The sequence below is a fragment of the Monopterus albus genome, unplaced genomic scaffold (assembly GCF_001952655.1).
Source record: "Monopterus albus unplaced genomic scaffold, M_albus_1.0 scaffold232.1, whole genome shotgun sequence".
Lineage (NCBI taxonomy): Eukaryota > Metazoa > Chordata > Actinopteri > Synbranchiformes > Synbranchidae > Monopterus > Monopterus albus.
The window spans coordinates 539,986-558,071 of NW_018128112.1; the positions used below are offsets into that span (position 1 = coordinate 539,986).

An 18,086-nucleotide genomic window follows, 5' to 3' on the forward strand; every position below is an offset into this window, starting at 1 on the left:
GAAGACCCAGGACACGCTGGAGGGACTATGTCTCTCGGCTGGCCTGGGAACGCCTTGGCATTCTCCCAGAGGAGCTGGAGGAAGTGTCTGGAGAGAGAGAGGTCTGGGCATCTTTGCTTAGACTGCTGCCCCCGCGACCCGGCCCCGGATAAGCGGAAGAAAATGGATGGATGGATGGATGGACATGAACAAACTCAGGAGGGAGCAAAAGATAGCGGTTATGCAGCAGAGGCATTGGGGGGATTGTGAACTAAGAGAAGGAATATGTGTATGTTTACAAATTAACTTGAGTTTTTACATATTTTCATGCAGTTTTTGTCTTTTCATTTACTGAAAAGTCACAGTTAAGTAAGGCTACGTTAAATTGCCTTTTTTGTGTTGTTTTTACATAGGTTTATACTTTGGCCACCAAATCTAGAGGCTTGTGGCCCATGGGGCCAGTGCTTAAAAATATGTGGGTGTGTGTGGGTGTGTGTGGGTGTCACATTGTGGGGACTCGGCCACAAGGAAATCACTGAATTTTAGGGTGGCAACATGTTTTAAAGTTAGGGTGGGGTTAGTTTTAGGTTAAGTGTTAGGGTCAGGGTTAGGCAAGTAGTGGTTATGGTTAAGGTTAGGATAAGTCTACAGGAAATGAATGTAAGTCAATGTAAAATCCCAACAAGTTGTGAAAACACAGCGGAGTGTGTGTGTGCAGGTGTGTATACATTAAGAGAGAGAGAGAGAGAAAGAGATTTTTTTTATTAGATGGTTTCTGCGCCACATATTCAGATTTTCATTCAGCATTTTCCAGTTTCATTCAGGCTTCTCAAGTACTGTACTTAAGTGCAGTTTTGAGGTATCTGTAATAATTTTCTGCTGCTTCATACTCTGACTTCACTGTGTTGTGCTTTTTACTCCACTACATTTATTTGACAACTTTAGTTACTAGTTACTTTTTAGATTAATTATACAAAATGCAGTATAATCATAAGAATTTCTTTATTTACAAGGAATGTACAAGCTAACCAACGGTATATAAAGTACTGTACAGAGATTGCTAACATTAGATCCAGCCATTACCAACTATGACATTAAAGTGATAATCATTAATTTTACTATTTACACCTGGGCTTTTCCTAATGTGAAAATGACCTACAAAACCAAAAAGTAATAATTGTCAATGTAGCGTGGACTTATGAGTGGGTGGTCCCTCTCCATCGGGGCCTTCATCTGGCAGCAGCCTCCAGGAGCTGCTCTGCCTTCACTTTAATCTTTTCTGCACCATAGACCACCCTCAAATCACTGACCCTGTATTGGCCTTTAGACACATGTCTGGAGACCTACTGTCAGTAGCTGAGGCTACTACTGCACATGTAAGAAAATTCACGTGATCATTCAAGACCATTTCACAATTCTGTGGCTAATTTCACAGTTGCTACTAAAGCATATTTGGTAGGTGAGTCTATATTCACGCGACGTGTACATTACAGTAAATCTTGAAGCAATCCACAAATCTACCAAAACATTTATCGACCAGTATGTCTTTGTTGAGAGAATATTTAAATTAGATTGTGTTGCACAAACAACCTGAGCAATAACTAACCTGTAAATGTTGAGAAAATGTAACATGTAAAGTATTGCTCCTGATAAACTTTTAGCCACTTCTCCTTCTGTGACAGCTCTTGATTTATCTACAGTGCCTTGCGAAAGTATTCGGCCCCCTTGAACTTTGCGACCTTTTGCCACATTTCAGGCTTCAAACATAAAGATATAAAACTGTAATTTTTTGTGAAGAATCAACAACAAGTGGGACACAATCATGAAGTGGAACGAAATTTATTGGATATTTCAAACGTTTTTAACAAATAAAAAACTGAAAAATTGGGCGTGCAAAATTATTCAGCCCCCTTAAGTTAATACTTTGTAGCGGCCAACACAAACTAGACTTTTTCAGTAATTTGTTGCTTTGCTTTCCTTCATCAAAAGGACCTAAACAATTGTTAACCTCAGCTCGAAAATGATTTTCAGAACTCAAAGATCTCCGGTACAGCCTAACACTAAACAATTCCTCATGATCTGCCTCTGCAGGGGTACTAATGCCATCGGAGCCACACTGTATAAAACAAATACATGAAACGATCGATTTAATTCATGTAGACTGATGAATGCACTTTTGACTGTTTTGGCATTTTGTGATGTGACTTTGTGGTGTTGGGTGCCTTTAATCCTTGTGTATTTCATCTCACTCCAACAGTGTGTGAATACATTTTATATACTTCTGTTTGCAGGAGTGTGTGTGTGTGACAGACAAATAACATATGTACAATAGGTCAGAACAAAACTATCTGCCCAGTTAATGTAATTGTAATATGATCGTTAAATTGGCTCATGGATAGATGTTAAAACGAACCACCCTGTTGTTTATCTGTATTCAATGGCCCGTGAGTCAAAATTCACACCTAAAGTCATTCAAATGAATCATCATTAGCGTGGAAGGAAAATACTTAAACAAGTCTCACTCATCCACTAACATGAATTAGCGAATTGCGTGTTTGCTTAACTGCAACTAACAAAACGAGGATGTAGGTAAATATTGAAATTACACACTCTTGTGTGTTACAGCCTGCTCAGTGTTTTATAACTAAGGTGTCACTTTATTTTTAAGCTCATTTAATAAGACAAGTTGAACCAGAACAGACTCATTTGGAGCAGCATAGAAACACATACAGTACACACATGGATCACTGTGTAGAGCTATGGGCAGCTTCTGCACAACTTCTATAATTAATTAAAGTCCCACTCCAGAAACATTTTCATTTTTATATTTGTATATAAAAATACTTTACTATAAACAATATGCAGTCTAACACAGCTTTTCCTCAAAAAAATTTCAGTGGGCCTCTGTAATAGGAATGAACATTGCCCCTCATTGTGCATTCCAGGATCTATGAATGTTGCCGTCATCCCTTATGTGGATTTGAATAATTTTGCACGCCCAATTTTTCAGTTTTTTATTTGTTAAAAAAGTTTGAAATATCCAATAAATTTTGTTCCACTTCATGATTGTGTCCCACTTGTTGTTGATTCTTCCCAAAAAATTACAGTTTTATATCTTTATGTTTGAAGCCTGAAATGTGGCAAAAGGTCGCAAAGTTCAAGGGGGCCGAATACTTTCGCAAGGCACTGTATTATGACTCTAATCATCAGCACGTCTACACTTGCTTTCATATGACAAGACATTGATTATTTTGAGAAATCTACAGCACTAGAAGACCACTTTTTATCAAGTGTGCCATTGCTGTTGGCCAATAATGGTGAATATGCGCGATGTCGGTGTCTGCGTATTTATTTGCCCTTTGTTGATTCAGATTTAATAAAATGTCTAGTGGCAAGGCTAAAACAGCACGGGCATTGAACTGGCTGGGATTGAAGTGATGGTCAGTACTCCCACCTTGCTTACATTGGCCCTGACCTCACAGATTAGAATAATATAAGCACATAAGCCCTTGCTTGTTCCTCACTTCTCCACCCATAACCCCGTCCTTCTGCTTCTGCACTGCTCCCTCCCACTGCCCCCTGTTGTCTCACATTACCTCTCTCTGCATTACCCACAGGTTTTTGAATTATATAACTACACTGAGTATCTTCTGCAGCATCTGTTGAAGTTGACCACAGTGAGAGGAGACAACTCCCTCTAATGAATGGCTTTTATCCTTATAACATGATGATTGAGCTGAATCCAGTCTGATGCACATTAAACCACTCCCCCTCTCCCTTTTACTGCACCTCACATTCCACAGGTTAAGTAAGGAGGGCAGTAACTTTGAGGGGGGTTGCGTTGAACACAGAGACCCCTCTCAGCTCTTTTACTGCCAGTAAAAGTGAAAATACTTTAAAAATAAATAAATATAATCAGAATGAAAGACAAAAAACAAATGTATCTATTTGTGGACACTTTTTTTTCTGTTGCTGTTTCATTTCAAACTATTATCTCAGTATGTACTCTACAGTCAACTAAAAAAACACATACAAAGGATTTGCTTGACAACAATTATGAAGTGTTTTTATTTAAACATCAATACCTGTTAAAAAATAAAGAAATGATTAATAGTTACATTTAAGTACATTTTTGACTAATACTGTGAATTAGGCTAGCAGTACTGTGTTAATGCTAATGCATGTTCTTGTCCTGTGCTGTCATGACTGATTATAGTAGTTTATATGTATGGTAGAGGTAAAATATTACAAAATGTAAAATTAAAAAAAGGAAGAAGCTCTTTGTGTCCAGCTGTTTCACTGTTTGCAGCCATCCAGCTTGTACTCATTTAGAAACTCAGAAAACCCTCTGCAAGCAGGTTGATTGGCAGATCGTTGACATTGCTCATCTGAAGGCGTTTTCTCAAGCCAGGTATTTGATTCTAGCAGATACTGCATCCTGCAACAGAGGGCAAAAGTGAAGAGAATGAGAATCAATCAGTGTAAAATTATACTTCCATTAGTTTTACTGGCTATACTTACATTCCATTTGAGTCAGTTGTGGAGCCATCTTTGCCCATGATGAGATATTGTTTTCCCACATCTAATTTTTCTTTACAGTGACGCCTCTTGGCAAACACTCGAATAGAATTCTCCTTCACAAATTTATCTCCATCTGGTAGACAGATGATAGTCATATGTCAGGTAGGTCTTCCAAACATAAGCCTATTGGTACACAACCATGTGAAGGTCTACTAAGCCTTGTGGTTTCAATTTACTTACATGATCTTAGTACCCCGATTACCTTTGTTTCATACAGCTCAAAGTTACTCTTCATAGAAACACCGAGAACTTCAACAGTGTATGCTGAAATAGAAAAAGAGTCCACCAGTTATTAACAACCAGTCCTCTTAACTGTAATTTGATATAGGGCCAGTTTAAGAAGGGATGGATTTATATCTTTAAGTTAATATTAGATACATAACACCATATTGTCTTGTGTTCAGTACTGACCGTAATCTGCTGTAGGGTAGAAGCAAGCATGTTGTAAACGGTCATCCTTCTTGAGTTTTTGTTTGCCTTCTGATGAACCAAACGTCATTTTTAGTTTGTGACAGGGTCCTAAAGAAATGTAGAGATTTGCATATTTTTAATTATTTACACAAACTACCATGTGTTTTTATGCACAGTCTAATCTTTTGCACAGGTGTGTGTCAGTATGAGTCTTAGAGTGATGGCCTACTTTCAGCACACTGGCACACGTCCTCTGAGCACAGTTTGGACACTATCTTGCTTCTTTTTGGGGCAGAGTAGAACACAGTACACTTTCTGTCTGCAAGGAAAGCACAAAGAGCCCATAAAGTCCTGGTAAATTAAGTAAACATATGCCCTCTGCTGAAAATAGAAAATAAAAAGCCTACCTGGTTCATAATAGTCATAGAACACGGCTGGGGCAGGCTGTAGAAGGGCAACTGGCACAGTCTGTGTGGCATCAAAACTTATACATTCTTCTGGATCTATCAGCTAGAGAAAGAGCAAATCTTTTAGTATTTAACCTAAAGGTTTTGTGAATATCAACTGATTTCAGTCTTACCTCATTGAAGTAGATCACCACTCGTCCGTAGGAGACTTCATAATGGGTAATGTATTGTTCTGGCAACTCTTTTAGCTAGAAGGAAAAAAAGAGAACTTTTGGATATTATAACAGGAGAAAAGGCATTTCTAAAATCCTTTGCTCTCATGTATGGCTTTGATGCAATGAAAAAGAGTTGTAAGTTGGTGGTTCTGTAAGTTTTTCTCTTCTATTCTGTGTTTCCACACCACATATTTCTGTTTTATAATATCCTCAGTGTTACTTAAAACACACAACAGCTGATGCAGCTGAATACTGTTATAATGCTATAGGTTTATATCCAGTTATACGGTAATTATTTCAACTTGGAATTCAAAAGTGAATTTACTGAAGATAGAGACTGCAGAACACCATAATCTTTAAAGGAAAATTTAGGTATTTTGGGAAATTACACTTAGTTTCTTTCTTGTCGAGGGACAGATAAGAAGACTGATACATTCTCATGCATGTAGGCTAAATATGAAGACAGCCTGGCTCTGTCCAAAGATAACAAAATCTCTGCACCTCTAAAGATCGCTAATTAACACGCATGTTGTATGTTTATGAAAAAGCAACCTTAATAACAACATGTTGCTATTTTACAGCAGGTTATGTGAAAGACTATGTCTCAGTCAGGACCAGTAACTCCCCAGTGTCACTGCTGGGTAACAGACTGTAGTTAACTTTTCTCCTTATGTTTTTATATGTACCCAAATTATGAAATTATGTACCCACTGTCTCATAAATAACAGTGATGTGATGTGAAACCAGGACCTTTGAGTTCATTTGAGCCATGCTCCATCTGACAATCATTACAGATTGTCTAGTGAGAAATGAATGGGACATATGTGGTGCCTAAAGTAGCTCCTCCTACTTTGCACTGAGGATGACAGTGATGAAGAGGATGCAGCTAATACTAACCTGGTCCAAGTCCTTAGTTACAGCCTCAAATCCACTTAGAAGTGTGATGTCAGCGATGGCCATTCCTGTGAGATTGGTGTCCAGGCTGTGCCTATACAAAGCAAAGCAAGAGGAAACTCACAGGCTGAGAAAAAAAATTCTTCAGGGTCCTGCAAAACCCACTGTCTCATAAATAACAGTGATGTGATGTGAAACATGTCCTACTAACCTGACACAGACTTTGTAGGTGACAGTCTCATCTGTATTTAAGCTATTATTAATATTTCTCCTGTTTCTGGTGTGAGAATCAAACCACTCAATCGGCGATCGTTCCACTCGTGTCTTGGCTTTATCTTCATCATTTTCATAGTCCTCATAGTCATCATAATTTTCTATGATCTTAACTACAGAAACAGAGGTTAATGTAGCTGTGTAGCTTTTATCAACGATACAGATGACTGTGATTTGTTATCACAAAGCTCACCGGTGTACTCCACTTTCCCCTCCACTGTGACATTGATAGACAGTTTGGCACAGACATCGTCAGGATCAAGTAGATGGTAAGCTTTTACAATCTGCCAGAGAGAGTTGCTGTAAAATATGTATCTCTTTCAGCATACATACAGCCAGTAATCATACTTACTTTTAGCTTGGTATGTCCTTGTCCTGTCAACTCTGCCACAATGTTGTTACCTGTAAATTTCTAGGACAAGAGACACAAGAGAAATCAAGTCATTTCAGAATGTGTTTAATTATTTATGTGTATATATAGGTGTATTGCTGACTGTGCTTTAATACCCTCAGGTTTGTTTCCACCCTCTCCTCTTTATTTTCCAGTGCAAGCTTTATAATGTCTTTCTTCCCTGTGACATGGAACTCTGCTTCTATATTTGCTTCGGGACTGATGGGCCTCAAGAGCTCATACTCAGCGAGGGCGTCCAACACCATGAGGGTATCCTGGACATGGCAATAAAACATTAATAACATGTGAGCATTACTACTTGAACTGTTAATATGGAGCATGCTGCATTATGTGAGGCCACACAGAGGATATACTGTGAGGGCCATGTTTAAAGTAATATGCGTTTAAGCCCTTCTCAACCTACAGTAGCGTCTTAATCACCTGTGATGATCTGTAGCCTCCAAAATAGTTTTCTTTAGTTGTTAACCAGCAGGCTGCCCTGTTTGCCCAGTCGGTATTCTTAAGTGCCACTGCAGTTAGGAGGGCATAGGCTGTAGTCTCTATTGTGATAGCATCTGGCCTCTTTTCATTCTTTGTGTTGGCATCAGCTGACCACAGATAACAGCCATTCTCCCCTGATAAATAAGTAACAGACAATATGTAAATGACAAAAAACTCACAAATTTCAGATAACAGCACACTGTGACACTCACTTATGTTGAGAATGCCATTTTTACCACGAGATGATTTAAGATTTTCCATGCTCTTTACACCATGATAGCTATCCCTTTCATATCTCTGGTTTATTCAGTGATGTCATAATTCACTGAGCCCCCATTTATGGAAATAATAGGTTTTACGTTGTTTTTTGTATCAGTGTGATGCAATACATTGTTTTGTCAAGTAAATTTTTTTTATTGGCTAAAAACCTCTTTTCTCAGTTGATTTTCAATGAAGTATACAGTACCTACATATATTACAAAATGAAGCTGCATTTACTGCAACAGAGGATTCTATCCATATCACCCACACCTATTTGCTTTCATTAGACATGCCTTCAGTGGCCATTGTTTGAAGTTTTGTCCAAACACGTGAAAGATCTGTTCCTCTTGGTAGGCACACGGAGAGGCAGTAGGCTGCAATGGCAACAGCATAAGGATGCTGAAGCTCCTCAAAGTGCGACTGGAGATATTCTGTTGATCTTGAAATGGCTGCTTCCTGGTAAAAAAGTAGCATAAAGACAGTCAACTAATTTTTGCACCTAATCTTTCTAGCAAATTATGCACTGACTACAGTATATTAAAATATATTAAAAATAATGATGATATTTAGCCAGTAAATATAATGTTTACCATTTATTTCATCTTATTGTTAACATTGTTAACAGGCATATTATTAACATTTGCTAATTAGCTCAATACACAAAGTACAACTGAGGCTGATGATGGGACTTTAAGTAGTTTTGCAGGTTTTTGATCATAAACCAAAGTAGAGAAAAATTCTAATTCTGACTTGATGATGGCACTAGACAAACAGAGGATCACCAAAATGATTACACTTCACTTTGATTGTATATGTCCGAATCCGATGCGAAAAGGTTTTCTAGTTCTACTTTTAGAGCTGAAAAAGCCTCTCGGTGATACATCTTCAATTACCTCAGGCAATTCCAGTTAGTGCTTTTTGATATCTGTACATAATTACATGATATTCCATCTGTAGTTCATTAGATATTTCAGTCTGGGCCTAAACAGTGGATTGACCAATGTTGTTATCCCAGAAGCCACGCTGCTACCGTGGTTAATCACACAGGACGATTCTCTTTTATATTATCTCACCACATTATTTCGTGCTTCTGGAGTTTGGAACTGAAGGGACCGATTCAGTGCAAGAGTTATGAAAGCAGTCATGGATGCATCTTGGTCTGTGTCCATCTATATATAACACATAGAGATAATAGTGGTTTCAAATCACTGCTATTTAATTTGTTACCATATCTAATACTATTGTTAGTATATATATGTTCTAACATGAACTGTGCAGTAGCTTCTAAAAGACATTACCAGGATTCCCTTGTGTAGCACTGGATTTGGGTCAGTGAATGACCCATCAGGTTTCTGTACTGAAAGCAAGTAACTGACTGGGTGCGTGATTTCTTGTGCTGGTACAACCCTAGATATTCTGGCCTGCTGTCCAACAGCCGCCGTCTGACGCTCTGCCACCATTGATAGCACTTTCACTACAAAGGCAGTCCCCCTGTAGACAAGAGAAGGAACATGAGGAGAGATGATGATTTACCATGAGAGATACTGAAGTAACTACCTTAAATCAAAAATCAGTAAGGCAGCAAATACTCACCAGTTACTAGACTGCACTGAACCAAATGCTCCATAAGCTCCATTGGGTTGCTTGTATCGAAAAATGTTCATATAACCTGACAAAGAAAGTGTTTACCTTGTTTAAATCAAAAATCTCTACAGTTATTAGTGAGTATAGAGAGCGCAACATTGAAAAGGAATAACACTGTGAATCAAGAATATACTGTGGTAATTTTTAGAAACAGAAAGCTCCATCACCATCTTGTCAATGGGCAAAAGGAGACATCAACAAAAACTCTTAATGGACTGCTTAGAAAAGATTACATTATTATTATTTGAAACTTAGTTCAAACATTTTGTCTTCAGAGTTATAGGCCCAATTATACAAGAATGTGCAAATACCTTTGCAGTTAACTGCTCATTGTGTTCTTACCTGAGTTCTGATTTGACTCAAGTTTATTAAGAGCCTCATCTCTTGAACCAGCAGGCAGGTTAAACCATTGCTGACTTAGGTCAAGGTAGCGCAAGGCTAAAGCCGTAGGAGCCAGGCGACTCATTGTCTGTTCTAAACATCCAGAAGGCAGCACAATCATTTTAGCAACCCACTCAGGAGAAAGAAGGTTCTTCGCATATGTATTAGCAAATCCATCCCCTGTCAAGTGAAAACAAAGGTAAGACACTGTCAGTTACAAAGATCTGTAAATTATATGTCTGTGTCTAATATACTGTGCATACCTTCCATTGAAATGAAAATATTGGCATCGGAGTCAGGGATTGTGTTATGAGGTAACGCTCCATCAATAGTAAAATTCGTTGTGCTTGATCCTATCATGACAGGAAGAATTTAATTTGGTAAAGCAAATGTAATATACCGAAGGATACAAATAATGACAGTTATCATCTAGTATCACTGAGAAATACAGAAACAACTCACCATCTAATTTAAGCAGGTGGGTTGTTTCATCTCTCTGATATAGTCCTTCTGTCTACATACAACATGACACAACAAAGATGCCTGGTTGCCATATTTGTTTTCAGAATTTCATAGTCATTTTACACAGAGATAACACGATGCCTTTGTCACTCACCTTCACATTCAACATCTTTTCAACTGCATCTATTCCCATGCTGTTCTCTATATCATAGACACGTATTTTGATGGGTATTGAGCCTGCTACCATGGGGACAGCAGAGAAATAGACAGACTGGGAGGACTGTGGCTTCAAAGTAATGTTAACAAAAGCAGCGGGGGTGGAAGAACCGGGGGAGCAAAGTCCTTCAGTTTGTGTCATATGAACTGCCACCTGTAAAAAAGCAAGTGTCACAAAAAAGAGTGAAAAAGCATGAAGAAATAAGCTTCAATTTCTTTGTGCAACAGATAACAACAGATTGTATCTACCTGTAGTTCTTTATCGTCATAGTTGTAGACAACAGGTGAGATGTATAGTTGCTCATATTTTTTCACTGAGTAAGGCAGTCTCAGAGACACAAATACCCTCTTAAATGCTCTGACCTCTGTAGGCTTAACTACACAGAGACCTGGATGAAACATAGCGTAAGTTAGTTGTAGTTATTTATAATACCAACTTGCATTTGTGAAGTGAGAAGCTGTTATTACCAGTGGCTGCAGATAATGTGACGATCTGAACCTCCCATGTGGTAATAGAATCAGGTAGTTGCAACGTATGCCTAAACAAGTTTTCAGTTAAGATGAAATAAATCAGTCGGTTGTAAAATGCATCAGACAAATGCTTTGTCCAATTATAAGATATACTGTAAACTTAAGGAAAAGCATTTAACCACATTCACTTACAGTGCACTGTAGAAAAAGACTAGATTAGAAGCCACAAATGCTAACTAAAATAATGATATGAACAAAAGGAAGAGCAAAGGTTATAGTGCTGGAACTAACTATTGTAATCCACTGGGGGAAAATGATATTAAAAGCTCAACGTCCATCTCTTACCTTCCTTTGCTATTTACATCAAATTCTGTGAAAGCAAAGCTGGGGGGAAATATTCGTCGAACGGGCTGAGACTCTTCCAAGAAGAAGTATTCAATTTCCTCTGTGCTTACAGCTAAAAATTGAGAAGGTTTATATTTAAACTCCTGTTAATATCATTCCACAGTTATCAAAGGCTATTAACAATTATTTATTGTCCACATGCATGACATTTTCATCTCACTCCGGCCAAGTCCTTTCTGGGCATCCTCTTGAATCTTTAGCTGTCTCAGACGTTCTCCTTCAAGGCAGCATTTTAAGAAGGCATCTGTACAAGCTTGGTTTTTTTTCACCTTAGAGACCCTCTCTGCTCTGTCTTTACATGATAGTCTCATTGGGATGGGAGTAAACCCTTGAACACAGCACTCTTGCAGGATTTCATTAGTAAAGTTAGTTTCTGAAAGTGACATTAAAAGAACATGAAATGACACATTTGCATTGCATATTCTTACCAGAACTATCTTACATTATAAGACCACAGTTATAATGCCAGAACATTGTGGTCCACAGAGCGCCTCTGTCGTGACAATTGTGGTTCACAGACAGAATCTGGAAAGTAATATAACAGCAAAAGTGCAGCATGGGATAAATAAGTAAACAACTGCTTTTCAGTAAACTATCAAAGTTCAGCTTTTCAGTGGTATGGTCACAGAAAGAACATTTTAAAGTGATTTAATAAGGAATATTATTTCTATCTATCTATAGAGAGATCTGTTTTTATTTATTTATTTTTCTGTTAAATGTTTTGTTTTTGTTTTTTTGTTATACCTCTTTTCCATTCTGACTGTTTCGAAGATACAAATGACAGCCCAGCATCTGTTAGAACAGATGCTTGGTTGTGTCCTCCACCATATGAGCAACCAAGGTCATATGACTGCATAGTGGAAAACACCTGAAAAGTGGGAACAAGCTTTGATTTTATTGTATTATAATTCATATACACAGGTTGGATTACTGTAAACAGCCTCAGGGAGAAAGTAAGTGTTCAAGGAGTGTGTGAAAGTGTTACCTGTTTTGCTGTGAATTTATTATCGACATTGAGAGCGTAGAAGGCCTTGTCCACAGCCAACAAAGCCACCTTGGCACTCTGGCCATGTAAATCAATCTCTAGCTGTGCTTTTTTTCCAGGTTCAAAGGGTCCTTTATGTTGTACCTAAATCAAAGTTAAGATATTACAAAGCTTTTTAAATGCTGTTGTCCACAGTCAAGGTTAATGCAATCATAATATTAAAACAAAATATCTTTACACCTATTTAAAAACTGTTCAGTATTTGAAACTAAACTAAACTAAATCATGTGTGTTGGCCAAGAGTGATGACTGGCATTCAAATTAATAACACCCACAGCAGCTGTTTGTAAGATTATGGATTAGTTACTTTAAAGTTAAAATCAATTTACAGCCTTCACATTATTTTGTCAGTGCTCTAATACTCCTTCATGTCATATTAATAGAAGCTACTAAATGTTCAAAGACTATCGGTTTAACTTATTCAAACACAACACACACAGTTGGCAGAGGAAAATTTCTGTTAGTCTAATTCAGGCTGCAGTTTTATCTGTTCTGTTTACTCACCTTGACATTTATCTCACATTCATCTCTGACATCTACCCACACTGAGTCAGTAATGATGTCACCATGCTTGTTGTAGAAGTATCCAATCAGACGGAAGGATGGAACCATATTAGGCCGTATATACAGTTTATGTGTAATTGAAATACCAATTGCATGAGAACCTTGATCTATAAGGATCCCACGGCTTAGGACCTGCAACAGAGACAATCCAAAATCCTTATGTACTGCCCTTCTTTCTCAAAACACTGTGTTGTATTTGATCAGATAGGTCTCACCATGTAGTATATAAACCCAGTTATTGGGGCATTTACGGTGTGGTATGTTACACTCAGGAACTCATTCACAGAGTACACTCTGCTGGTAATACTTATGTGGAGGTAGCTGTTACTTGGAGATGAAACGGGTCTAATTATTGTACTCTTTTGCAGGTCACCCACAGTCACCTGTTGGAGCCAGAGGGTCAAACATTTAAAACAGAACATAAACTCATTTAATAACACTTTTAGCCAAGGCTGGGGATACTAACATCGAGAGTGAAATCAGCTGCACTTTGAACATTAAAAACATTAATCACTGCCCCCTCCTGGTTGGTGATGCCTTGAAAATATTTCTCTGTAGATGGTGGAACATGAATCGATACATTCACACCAGCTGCTGGAGAGCCATCGGGGAGACGCATGACCACCTACCAAAAAACAACAAAAACAAAAAACAAGCAAAATCTTTTGCATACAAAATGATTGCAGTCATGTACATAACGGTGTGCCCACTTGTTAGTGTAATGCATACCACCACATCTAGTGGATACCCAGGAAGGAAGTATGAGCGAGTTCGGGAGAGATCAATGGTGTATTTGTTGGAGATGATAGGAATGGAAACTTCTGTCTGTTGCATTTCACCGCCTGGGCCAAAAAAAAAATGCACATAGTATTGACTGCAATGAAACATAACAATATCCGGTATCTTCCTCCTTTACTCTCTCAAATACAACATGGCACATCTTATGATTAGTGACAACAAGTTAATTTAGGGGGGTTTGATCTGGTACACAATCATTAACATATTTCTACAGCAATTGTATGATGTATATTTAACAGATTTGCTGTAAAATTGTCACATAATTCTATTTAAAAATATGGTTGTTGTAACTACTCTTACTCTTTATTGTATAAGACCATTGAAGTTTACGAGCTTGTGGATGTGAGTCAAACTTCACAACATGTTTCTCATCAAATACCATATTGCAAAAGTATAAGTTGTCACTGTGCCCTGGAGGTGCATAACAATCAACTCATATGAGCCATCTCCTCATTTGGGTTATAAAATCAATACTAGATTAATAACAATATTTTTGATCAAAACAATAATCTCTCTGACATAAATAATGGTATAAAGTGTGTCCTTTACTTTGTATGTTGGTGACATATACTCTTAAAAAGAGTTGTTCCCCACGTTGCTGTAAATCAGAGAGGGCTAGCTTCAGCTGAACTCGGAGTTGCTCATTTAGTTTTGCTCTATCAAGAGACACTGTTGCAATTCCATTCTGGACCTGCAAGGAATTGCATAAATAGTTGGTTTTCAAGAAATGTAACATCTATATTACAGGTTATCTGATTTTGAAATTAGGTACGTTATAATTTTGGATAGATATCTGTTTCCTCACCGAGCCAGTCAGCTCCAGTCCCTTGATAAACTTAGGTGCTGTTTTCTGACCAAGTTTCTGTACCACTCCAAACTGGCAGTGGTAAGACCCGTTAAGTGCGTCACCATGTGAATACCTAGAGAAAATATTGTGAAATTGAGACTTATTAAGAATAGAAAGGTAGCCAACTAAATGATACATTTCTCAACATATTTAAAAAATATAAACATTTCCAGATTCTAGGACCCTTTAGAAATCCTAAATCGTTCATTGACTGTTCCTAGGTTCATATGGGAATGGTGCTACTGTAAATATACAGAAAAATGATTGAAATAATGATAAATAAATGGAATGACCTGAAGTTTATTCAGCTAATATTACCAGGTAAAATTTTAAAATGGTCACTTTATCATTTACAGCTCTACAGTGACATTGCCTTGCTATGAGGGTTTAAAACAAACCAGTTAGCTTAGCATCTAGGAGCTAAAGAACCACATTTTTTTTTTTTTTTTTTTTTTAATTTTAATATTGCTCCTCTGGATGTAGCTACATTTATGAGATAACTGTCTGCTAGCCATGGCCTTGGTGGAACATTAGCCGCTTCATTACTCACTGCCACGATTGTCTGTTTTTTTAAGTGTTGGTAGTTTTTGAGTTCTTAAAATAAAATAAAATAAAATAAATACTTAAATGTTTTCACCACTTACATGGCTGAGATGGTGAAGATAAAATTTTCTTTAGCTTTCCACAAAATATAGTTCTGCTCCATTGCGATGTCCACTTCAAAACTTGGTAAAACTAGGGTGTGTAAAAATAAAAATATCTTTTAGATTGGAAATATATTATCTGCTAAAAATACCTAAATGGGATTAATATCTTACCAAATTTTTTGACTTGGAACTGTCGAGAAAAAGCCTTTCTTTCATCATCTTGATAGTGTGCTGTAATCTTCCATGTGCCCAGTCTTTGTGAACAAAACATACATAAGTTACCATGTCAAAGTGTCAAAGATGCCTGTGCTGTTAAACACATCTGTTATAACATACTTAGCGGCCTCAGGTATGGGGAATATGCCTCTAAGTAATCCTCCCTTTGCAGACATTAAGGACTTCATTATTCTGTTTCCAGCAGCATTCTGTCATAAAATGATAAAATCATCAATCATTTGCACAGATCTTTCAAAGTTGTTCTTAGTCCTGATGAAAATATTTCTACTCACAAATACTGATATCTGGATCACTTCCCCATGAGGCCGGAATGTGTGGTCAAGACTGAATATCCTGTATTTTACTAAAACAAGAATAATAATGTAATCATTGTCAATTTTTCCATAGAGTGTAAAATGTTTTCACATTTGTTAACTTTCATTTTACCTGTCTGTTTTGGATTGTAGATTGGCTGGTCAGTCTGAATGAAAATATAGCCCCTGCGTTTTGAAGACCTGACCATTGTTGACATCCTCTTAGAGAAGGATGGACTTTCTGCCACCAGTTCAAAGTTACTGTCATATTTTCGATCCAGTCTTGACAAAGTTTCTCTGTTTATCTGTAAAGATGCAAAATACAAGTTTGTGTTAATGACATCTCAGTCCTGTCTGATTGGTTAGCTTTTTTGTATGAGTGAGGACGTTTTCATACCTTGAGCTCAACTGTTTTAATTTGACTTTCATCAGTGCAGCGAACATATTTCCTCTCAGACATAACAGTCCCAGTAGACCCATCAACCAGATAGAGAGTAACATCATTATTTAGATGACGCTTTCCCATCTGGACAAACACCTTCTCATTAACACCCACATGAAACAGCCTGGGAGCTGAGATGAAGAAACTGCACACAAAGGCAAAAAATAGCTCTAGTGTGTCCACTGTTATATTTTGCATTCATTGACTATTGACTTCTGCCTTTATAAATAAACACCTGTAATACTACGTACGTTGCCTTATTTATCACATAATGACTAAATGACATAATAATCATTTAACATATACAAAACTGAAAATATACATAACTTATTTGTGTAATCATACTAAAGAAGACATAAGGCATATTTGAACTCTCTTTTCATTAAGCACAAATGGGTTGGTATTACATTACACTATTACATATATTACACAATGTAGTTTCATGCAGCTATTCCTACATTTACCTGTCGTCTGTTGAATGCTGTGATTCCACAGTCATGATCAGGAGCAGTATTAAAACAATGTGGCACTTCATCTTGCAGCTTCTTTTTTGTTTGCCTGTTCTGACACAGGATTTTGGTTAACTGGGGTTTATATAAGTTATCCACCCCTCTATTTCTCAATCTTTGACTCTCTCAGTGCCCTCCTTCTGTTTTTTCTTCAGCGACAACTTAGAAATATGTGTCATTCCTCAGAGCAATGTCTCCTGAACAATGTGCCATGGCAATATGTAGACTGAGAAAATGATTGTGCTGTCAGACTTAACATTTATACTGATGTGTACAGATGTAGGACATACTGGTTGATGTGAATTTCTATGCATAAATATAAAATATTATATCTAATAATCTGACCAGATTATAATGCACTGACATATACATTTCACACTACAACTTATATTTATAAAAGTCAATTTTATATCACTGCATGGCCTGCAGCATAGAATATGCCTGTATCTGTTTCACAATGTCTAAACATTGGCAAGTCAGCCAGATTTCTCTGAAATCATGTGATTTACAAGAAATCAGGTTGTGGCTCTTCAGGGTTGGGTTGGGTTGGAGTGAGCACTGTTGACCCCAAAACAAATGGCGATTTGTAAAATTACAGATCAAGTATATCTGTAAACTTGGTTTCTTCAGTTTAGTAAATCTTATTTATAGTTAAATCAACACATAAAGTCCTGTGGAACTCACAGTATCTTATTCATTATGGAACTGATGGTATGCTGAATGGAATTTAACCCTGTAAAGCCTGACACATCAAAAAATAGCCAGAACATTCAAATTTTTTGGAACTGAGATGTTTATTAAACCTTTTAACAAAATCCAAAATATAATTCCTTTTTTCAAAATTCAAGATTTATGATTTTTATTTGCCATATATGCATAGACAGACAGTCCAGGCATATAGGAATAGAGGTAAATGGTAAATGGACTGTATTTATATAGCACTTTTGGGGCCATATTATTTAGTTTATTTCTATTTCTTTTGTATCACATTTGATACATGGGGCACTTTTGGCGATTTTTTTGCTCAGAAACCTCACGTATTAAATATGATACAAATGGTTTTATAGGTCTAAAAAGTCACCAAACTCTGCTGTGATCTGGCAAAATGAAGTAGTTTGATTGATGACACAGACATGAAGACAAAGTTATAAACTTTATTTTTTTTCTTTCTGAACATCTTGACAAAAGATGCAGTTAACAAAATAAAACAAG

General features: G+C 37.2%; 1 protein-coding gene across 1 annotated transcript; it reads right to left on the reverse strand.

Annotated features, from left to right (window-relative positions):
* Positions 1 to 4,048: 4,048 nt before the first annotated feature.
* On the reverse strand, positions 4,049 to 16,949 carry c4b (complement C4B (Chido/Rodgers blood group)). The gene is made up of 41 exons (XM_020620092.1): positions 16,830 to 16,949; positions 16,321 to 16,510; positions 16,057 to 16,228; positions 15,903 to 15,973; positions 15,730 to 15,818; positions 15,565 to 15,647; positions 15,391 to 15,481; positions 14,705 to 14,819; positions 14,449 to 14,590; positions 13,831 to 13,943; positions 13,568 to 13,726; positions 13,317 to 13,484; positions 13,042 to 13,233; positions 12,478 to 12,621; positions 12,237 to 12,360; positions 11,971 to 12,017; positions 11,653 to 11,893; positions 11,433 to 11,544; positions 11,085 to 11,155; positions 10,866 to 11,005; positions 10,555 to 10,770; positions 10,401 to 10,452; positions 10,202 to 10,291; positions 9,900 to 10,118; positions 9,507 to 9,582; positions 9,212 to 9,404; positions 8,987 to 9,082; positions 8,207 to 8,369; positions 7,593 to 7,786; positions 7,268 to 7,426; positions 7,113 to 7,172; positions 6,954 to 7,044; positions 6,699 to 6,873; positions 6,491 to 6,581; positions 5,552 to 5,626; positions 5,379 to 5,481; positions 5,201 to 5,290; positions 4,972 to 5,079; positions 4,741 to 4,824; positions 4,501 to 4,633; positions 4,049 to 4,417 (listed from the first exon to the last, which is right to left on the reverse strand). Exons 1-41 carry the CDS (start codon positions 16,898 to 16,900, stop codon positions 4,276 to 4,278), a joined length of 5,145 nt encoding a protein of 1,714 aa, XP_020475748.1. The 5' UTR covers positions 16,901 to 16,949; the 3' UTR covers positions 4,049 to 4,275.
* Positions 16,950 to 18,086: the final 1,137 nt, after the last annotated feature.

Coding starts and splice junctions, on each gene's coding strand:
- c4b (XM_020620092.1), bottom strand. CDS start 16,900: ATGAAGTGCCACATTGTTTTAATACTGCTCCTGATCATGACTGTGGAA. Junction 14,591..14,704: donor GACTGGAGCTGACTGGCTCG/GTGAGGAAACAG, acceptor AATTCCTTGCAG/GTCCAGAATGGAATTGCAAC. Junction 13,485..13,567: donor CAGCTGATTTCACTCTCGAT/GTTAGTATCCCC, acceptor TGGCTCCAACAG/GTGACTGTGGGTGACCTGCA.